Source organism: Quercus suber, unplaced genomic scaffold (genome assembly GCF_002906115.3).
Source record: "Quercus suber isolate HL8 unplaced genomic scaffold, Cork oak 2.0 scaffold_304, whole genome shotgun sequence".
NCBI classification, from domain to species: domain Eukaryota; kingdom Viridiplantae; phylum Streptophyta; class Magnoliopsida; order Fagales; family Fagaceae; genus Quercus; species Quercus suber.
This window is the reverse complement of record NW_027069760.1, coordinates 48,790-57,710: the sequence shown is the minus strand read 5'-3', so window position 1 is coordinate 57,710 and position 8,921 is coordinate 48,790. Positions and strand designations below refer to the sequence as shown.

At 36.3% G+C, this 8,921-nt stretch overlaps 1 protein-coding gene across 1 annotated transcript; it reads left to right on the top strand.

Moving 5' to 3' along the window:
- Positions 1–4,272: 4,272 nt before the first annotated feature.
- Positions 4,273–6,270, top strand: LOC136071347 (uncharacterized). Its single transcript, XM_065782516.1, has 4 exons — positions 4,273–4,333; positions 4,755–5,761; positions 5,860–6,047; positions 6,168–6,270. The coding sequence occupies exons 1-4, from the start codon at positions 4,273–4,275 to the stop codon at positions 6,268–6,270; spliced, it is 1,359 nt and encodes a 452-aa protein (XP_065638588.1).
- The last annotated feature ends 2,651 nt before the right edge of the window (positions 6,271–8,921 follow it).

Genomic DNA, 8,921 nt, shown 5'->3' with positions numbered 1-8,921 from the left:
AGCTGTTGGAATTCTTGCCAAGGTTTTGGGCCTTTTTCAAGTTTCATTTCGAAAATGAGGTTTAGGCCCTTTCAGACTTCAGTCTCATTCATTGTGCAATCCCGAATTAGGAGATGATTTGCATTTTGTACACTCACTACTCACTATGCAGCATGCACCAAAACAAGCCTACAGAGGCATCTATTCCTAGTACAGTACTATAAGCAAACTATTGAGTAATTCTACCACCTCATACGCTAGTACAGTATAAGCTGTTTACTACACCTTTTTTATTTATTATTATAACTATCCTGACAGATTGTGATTGATTACTAGTCACTTTCATATAGACTCACAACTTTTTCTTTACCATTCACAATTTGTTACATCAGAGTTATGATAAAGTTGTGATACAAAAAGTTATAATCATTGATTTTGTCGCAAAATTTCAATAAGAGAAATATCACGAGGCTAATTTTGTGGCTCATAATGATAATGTGGTTAAGGGGTTATTTTAAATTCTTTTGACTTTCTCAGGGATGGTTTCCCATCTTTTTTCTTGTCCGAATTTTGTCTTGGTTTTAGGATGAAGATAAGTTTGATTCCGTCCTTTTGTAATATGTTTTTTTTTCACTGAAATTAATTCTTACTTAGGAAAAAAAATTCACATTGCTACATGTTAGTCTACAATTATATGATTAAATTGGTATCTTGGGTCTGATGATATATAAAGAGCAATCATTATAATGTAGACATTATATGTTAAAATTTTATATTATTTATTATATTAAAAAAACCACCTTGAATTAAATTATAGACTTGAAATTTCAAATTTGACCTAATTACTTTTGTAAGTTACAATCAATACCGTAAATAATCTTAAGCCTGTGATGAAAGTTAAATCTTTAAGGGGTAACTGATAAGCCCTCTTGTTTATAGGAAGCCCAAAAGGAAAGAGCCCACCATGTTAATTTTCCCTTGATGGTTTACTTATGAATCCCATTGGTTCATCTACTTTTTATCCTGTTTCTTTTCCTGTGTTCGGTTTATTTATTTATTTATTTATTTTTTACTCTTTTTATTAGCCAAATTTTTTCTTGATGCCAAAATAAAAAGGGCATTTGGTCATCATTAAAACAAGAAGAGTACTGGTTTAAAAAACAAACAAACAATAGGAATAACACTAGGAACATAACAATTTTCACTTTTTATTTTTTATTTTTATAAAGTGGTAATTTTGATTTGAACATCGCTTTCATATGATTCTACTACCATTAAAATAATTTAACGCAACTAATATGACATACTTTCCTATTGCATAAAAGTGAAACTTACATATGAATTTCATACATGTAACTCACATTTATGTAAGAGGAATGTGTAATTTACCGGATATATGACATAATCTCTCCTATCACATCATATCTTTTTTATTAGCATCGTCATCACAATAAAACAACTTAACAATTAACAAAAAGATATTAAAAAATGGCTTTCTCTAAACTTATTGTTAAAATAATAAAATACATGGTTTAATAGTGATTTTTTTTTTTTGAGTTATTATAGGATTACAACATTTATCACAATATTTTTCACAACTATTCTATATGATCGATTGTGATTAGATATTTATCATTTTCACGAAAATATATTATTGTTTTCTATTTTTGTAACAAAGTTATTGCACAAAAGATTGTACTTTTATACTTGATCTTTTTTTTAGTTATTTCTTTTTAAATTCTGACAAGAGGTTCAAACCTGTACTAAATGGAATTTTCTAAAACTATTTTTAATCAAAGGCAATGACCCACCACCACCGCAATCTTTAATCTTTTTTATATTTGTCACTTTGGGACCTTTTCTAGGTGTATAGCACCGCCCATAGTTCACGTTACCTGGACAAGGCACTTGGGTCACCAGTCACCACCATCAAATAGAAACTAAACCAACTTTTTGTCCAAAGTATAATCTCATATCCATGTCTGCAGTAGCTTGTCCTATATGAGACTTTTATTAGTTTTTGGTCCCTTTTTTTTTTAATTATGATATTAAATTAATCAATCACCTAATAAGTTCCTCTATGACTTGTTAGACCACAAGTCCTATAAAATTTGACAGTTTGTGAAGTAGTGTTGAATTTCATCATGACCAAAACTTCTAAGAAAATTTGCTGACGGTTGCATAGAACTCTATTTTTTAATCTGAATTTATAATTGTGAATTGAAGTTTAGCATCTTATTAAAAAATGGATTTTGCTAATGTGTGCTCTAAGGGCACACAATAATTTTCATTTTTAGAAAAAAATTTATCGAAAATTAAAAAAGTATTGAAAACTTTTTCAATTTCCGAGAAAATGTTTCCAAAAGTAGATGACTTAATGTGTGCCCTTAGGGCATACATTAACCGGATCCTAAAAAAATTATTGAATTTTAGTTTTGAATAATCATTTCAATGTGGACTAATTAGGCATTTAGACACGTGATTAAGAGAGTGTGATGTGGGGTTAGAATGGCAAAGTATGGAATTCGAAAAAAGAAGATTTTTATAATTATGATGATGACAATGTTTGACACAAAGGAAAAGGAATGTAAGCATTTGTCTTGGAAAAGAATTTCTTTGAAAGCATGATTCCTTGAGGATGAAGGAAAGTCATATAGATTATTTTTTGTTTCATAAAGTTGAGTTTTACCAATAAACAAATTAATAAAGTTATTATGTTATTGTTATCAATTTTTCTTCTTTAAAATATTTGCAATCTTTCCCTCAATATAAATACACACACATGCAAGCATGGTTTGCCAAAAAGTTGAAAAGTTAATGACACTAAGCCACAAGATCCGCAATTAGTACAATTTGTTTTTTAGGTCATGAATCATGATAGGATTTTATGTCAATAATTTAACATAAACTAACCTAGTCTAAAATCTTAGGTGTAGGGACTCAGCTTGGATTGACCCTGAGTTTTGATGGGTTTTCAGCCCAACAAGCCCAAACAATAAATTTTTAGAGTATGGGTTCAAGAACTAGTACTGTGTGACAGGAAAGGTTCTACTCCTCCAGTAACAAGGGATACTTTTGGTTTATTCCTAAAAAAAAACTCTCCTCGGCTCTTTTTCAGTCAGTCTCTCTCTCTTCGTTCTTTCTTTTTTCTGCCAGAAGAAGTCCCCTTTACTTCCTTCATTCCTATGTTTTATACTCCGTTTTCCCCTCGTTTCCATCGTACACGTGTAGTTCTTATCTTGGGAGCTCCTTTCTGTCCCATCCAGTACCTACCGGAACCTTCAGCTTAGTGGCCATAAAGCTGCTTAGTTACTGTTCAGGTATCACCTTCACATTAATGCGGCCAGACTGTTAGCTGGAAAGCATTTAATGTGGAGGTAATGGCCTTAAAAGATATTTGCTACCTTCCCCGATGCCTCCTAAGCTATATCCAATTTCCAGTTCAGATACAACTTGGCGGAGTCTCACCACTAACATGAAAGTTGCATTTACCTCGGACTTTGGTGTCCTCGGACGTGTGTTATGCTACTGTTATAATATCTACTCGTTCCTCCTATATTACCCATTTGGTAAGAATAAAACTTTTTTAGGCTGTCCTCGGATAACTAAGTGTCCTCGGATTGGGCTATTGGGCCCCGAGTCCACTTCTGAGGATTACTACACCTTTTTAACTAACAGGCCCCACAATAGCCCCTCAAAATCTCGCTTTTTGCCACCTCGGGAAAAAGGGGGATTTTGATATCCAGCCCTCATTTATTTCGTAGGTTTCTCCCGCTTTCAGAATGTCTTTTTGTTTGCCCAAGGCACGCTCCTGACGTTTCGGCTTCATGAGCACGCCATTATTAAATGATAACTGCTCTATTGTCCCACACGTTCAACGATCTGATGCAAATCTAACGGTGGGGGATCCTTTGCATTTATGGGCGGGATTTTTCCCGCTCCTACTTTCTGTGCTCTTGTAAAGCGCCTTTCAAATCAAATCTTTCTTCAGTTACAAATTACTCCCTCTCAGCACGTATTCATTGAATCTGTCTTTCTCTCATTACTCCACGCTCTCATAAATACTAAGAGCCCGTCCGAGGAGCTTATTTTCCAAACCTGTAAGTTTCCTTAACCCTTCCTAGTTTTCCATCTTCTGTATTAGTTTTTCTCTGCTATTGTTAGAAAATGGGTAGATTTAAGTATCTAGTTGATTCCGAGGAGCAAATAGAATCATTTAGGACTAAGTATAGGATTCCCTCAACAGTGGGTATGAGATACGCTTCCTCCCAAACTCGGTTGAGCGATAGAAAAATGGGGGAAGTAGTAATTCCCATGGTAGCTTTTGTCGAGGGAGGAATGACTATCCCAATGGGTAATCTGACGAGAAATTACCTTAGGTTTTTTAGGTTATCTCCTACGCAGTGCGCCTCAAATATGTTCAGGGTGCTCGGGAGTATAGAGGCTTTAAACGCCTTATACAATTTAGGTTTGACCCATCACGATGTGAACTGGGTATATAATCTCAATCATTTGAAGGATCAGGGATATTACCTTAAGTCTAAGTACCCTACAGTAAGATTAATCCAGTACCTCCCTACCTCAAACAAGGGTTTTAAAGACGATTTCCTTATTTTTTCCGGGGAGTGGCACGATGGTTTGCCTTGCCCAACGGAAGAGGGACAACCAGGTGGGGTTCCTAGGATATACGTCCCTGATAAGTCGGATTAATTTTTTATTTGAAGCAGTTTTTGTTCCTAATGGAATTTTCCTTTTATGTTTTAATTACTTTGCAGACAAACGCGCCACTAGACGTCGTCTCAGGCTGATCAATAGGGAGAGCCTAGATAGAATTCTGCGGTCCGAGGTATATGTGAATCCCTCCGACGGCCAACTACGAGCAGCACATTTAATACTCAAGTACAAACCTGCGTCCACAGCCTTTCAGGCTCCCAAGTGCGTGATAAAGGCAAAGGATCCTCGGCTCCACCGTATCAGTGTAGTCTTTGAGGGATTCATCGTTCCTGAGGGCGAACCTATTCCTGAAGGTGAGCCCTTCACTAAACCATCGCCTGAGACCACTCTTTCTATAGGAGCTTCATCATCACGCTCCCTTCCCCAAAAAGTGAGAGAGGAAGAAAAAGAAAAAGAAGCTGAAGAAGAAGAAGAAGAAGAAGAAGAAGGAGAAGAAGAAGAAGACATCCCAGGAGGACCTGTGGAGGTGCCTGATTTTGCCGACGAATTCGAAGTTTTTGACCACCCCCAGTCTCCTGAAGTGACTTCTAAGAAGATGGTTATCCAAAGGAGAAGTCAGAGGAGCTTGAAAGAAGTAATTGAGGGCCAGCCTGGCAGGGTGGTGGAAAAGCAAGTTCAGGTCCAACCTCCGTCTCTTCCCCTTCCCCCTCCTCAGTCATCCCAACCAACTGTGACTGAGCCCAGTGATCCGAAGAGGAGGAGGAGAGAGCCGAAGGGTAAAGAAGTGATGGACGCAGGGCGGACTCACCCTACCAGTGAAGGTGAGGACCAAAGAGCTGCTAAGCAGCAGAAAACAAGTCATGGGACACAGCGAGAGGTGGACAAACCAACCACTCAGTCTTCGGATCCCGAGGCTTGGCTCCCAACCCCTATGCTCGATAAAAGGCCTATAAAAGAAGATGCTTCAATTAGGGACATTAGTGGCGGACTTGGGTGCCAAGTTGCCTCAGCATTAGAGGAGACACTTCTTCTTCCTAAGGACATGGCTGAGCTGAGAGCGATCAAGAGGGACGAGGTCTTTCAAAATACCAAAAGATACTTGGGCATGGTACGACGCTACAACCGTTACATTATTCTTTTTATTTGTTTATTATTGTATATATATATTTTTTATTGTTGCATATTTCTAACTCCCTTTTTCTCTAGGCCGTTCAAGCCACCTTCAGGCTGGAGGAGATAGCCAAATCCTACTACGATCAAATAGACGATAAGAAGAAGAAAAGGATATCAGCTGTACGCACTCTTAATGCCTCCGAGCAAAATATTGCGCAGCTGAAGAAGAAGTTAGCAGCCAAGGAAGAAGCTCGGAAAAGTGCTGACTCGGCCCTCGCGAGGTTCTAAAGACAGGCCGAGGAACAAGGGCGGCTTCTGCGTGACGCCAATGCCCAACTAGCAACCTCTAAGGAACAGGTGCTGACCCTGAAGACACAATTGGAAGAAATCCGGAAGCTCAGAGATCAGGCTGAGAAAGCCAAAGCCCAGGCTGAAAAAGGAAAAGACGCCGCTGAGCAACAGGGTTACAATATGGGCGTTGCCGAGACAGAGGAGAATTTCTGAGCTGAGGTGCCCGTCGTGTGTCGGGAATACTGTGCCCTGACCTGGCAAGAGGCCCTCAACCGAGCTGGAGTTGGTTCTTCCTCGGAGTTGAGGAAACCTGAAAATATCTACTTCCCCCCAACTATTCGGGTCTCTACCTCCTCTACCCCAATAGGGGAGGTATCTGCTATTGCTGCTGAGCCATCCGAGGAAGTTCAGACTCAGGCTTCTCCCACGCTCGGTCAGCAGGAGCAATCATTAGTGCCTGGAAAAGAAAAGGACCTCTCCTCGGCCAAGGAAGTAGCAGGGCTCAAAGACGAAGCGGCCTCTCGCACTTTCGAACAGGCCTTAGCCTCAACTACCCTGCCTGCTGGAGACATTTCCACGGCGCAGGAAAAGGATGTTCCGCATGAGGTAGCTGGCAAAGCCCCTTCCAAGCTCCAAATAAAGTTAACTAAATAGTTACTTGTAGATAACTTCCTTTTTTTTTTTTTTTTTTTTTTTTTTTGAGGATGTTCCTGATTGCCACGGTAGTTCTTTTCGGCAAATTATAAGAGACATCTGGGGTTTCGTTTATTACTTATATAATTTCGTGCATGATTGTTCTTTACTTCTTATGTTTGGTTATCTATTTTTTTTTTATGATCTCGAGAAGTAAGAAGGATAAGAGTTGACATGATAGGGAAGAGTTACAACTTTATATTCGATTATTAAGAACTCAAAGTAGGTTATAACAGTGACCTCCGCGACTTTACACAGGCTCCCTGTAACATTCATTAGGAAATCACACTTACTTAGGATAGCCTTTTTACATTTCATTCAGAGGGGTACTAATCCCCTTGAAGTGCTTTAACTGATGCTCATAGCATTTACTTCGATATGCCAAGTAAGTTCAATATCTAAATAATTTGTTATAGCTTAGTTTCAGTTTACTACTTACATTCATAGTGTACTTAATTTCCACTAAGTTGTGGTCCGAGGACCTGACATGACTNTCTCATCTTTTTTCTTGTCCGAATTTTGTCTTGGTTTTAGGATGAAGATAAGTTTGATTCCGTCCTTTTGTAATATGTTTTTTTTTCACTGAAATTAATTCTTACTTAGGAAAAAAAATTCACATTGCTACATGTTAGTCTACAATTATATGATTAAATTGGTATCTTGGGTCTGATGATATATAAAGAGCAATCATTATAATGTAGACATTATATGTTAAAATTTTATATTATATTATATTTAAAAAAACCACCTTGAATTAAATTATAGACTTGAAATTTCAAATTTGACCTAATTACTTTTGTAAGTTACAATCAATACCGTAAATAATCTTAAGCCTGTGATGAAAGTTAAATCTTTAAGGGGTAACTGATAAGCCCTCTTGTTTATAGGAAGCCCAAAAGGAAAGAGCCCACCATGTTAATTTTCCCTTGATGGTTTACTTATGAATCCCATTGGTTCATCTACTTTTTATCCTGTTTCTTTTCCTGTGTTCGGTTTATTTATTTATTTATTTATTTTTACTCTTTTTATTAGCCAAATTTTTTCTTGATGCCAAAATAAAAAGGGCATTTGGTCATCATTAAAACAAGAAGAGTACTGGTTTAAAAAAAAACAAACAATAGGAATAACACTAGGAACATAACAATTTTCACTTTTTATTTTTTATTTTTATAAAGTGGTAATTTTGATTTGAACATCGCTTTCATATGATTCTACTACCATTAAAATAATTTAACGCAACTAATATGACATACTTTCCTATTGCATAAAAGTGAAACTTACATATGAATTTCATACATGTAACTCACATTTATGTAAGAGGAATGTGTAATTTACCGGATATATGACATAATCTCTCCTATCACATAATATCTTTTTTATTAGCATCGTCATCACAATAAAACAACTTAACAATTAACAAAAAGATATTAAAAAATGGCTTTCTCTAAACTTATTGTTAAAATAATAAAATACATGGTTTAATAGTGATTTTTTTTTTTGAGTTATTATAGGATTACAACATTTATCACAATATTTTTCACAACTATTCTATATGATCGATTGTGATTAGATATTTATCATTTTCACAAAAATATATTATTGTTTTCTATTTTTGTAACAAAGTTATTGCACAAAAGATTGTACTTTTATACTTGATCTTTTTTTTAGTTATTTCTTTTTAAATTCTGACAAGAGGTTCAAACCTGTACTAAATGGAATTTTCTAAAACTATTTTTAATCAAAGGCAATGACCCACCACCACCACCACCGCAATCTTTAATCTTTTTTATATTTGTCACTTTGGGACCTTTTCTAGGTGTATAGCACCGCCCATAGTTCACGTTACCTGGACAAGGCACTTGGGTCACCAGTCACCACCATCAAATAGAAACTAAACCAACTTTTTGTCCAAGTATAATCTCATATCCATGTCTGCAGTAGCTTGTCCTATATGAGACTTTTATTAGTTTTTGGTCCCTTTTTTTTTTAATTATGATATTAAATTAATCAATCACCTAATAAGTTCCTCTATGACTTGTTAGACCACAAGTCCTATAAAATTTGACAGTTTGTGAAGTAGTTTTGAATTTCATCATGACCAAAACTTCTAAGAAAATTTGCTGACGGTTGCATAGAACTCTATTTTTTAATCTGAATTTATAATTGTGAAT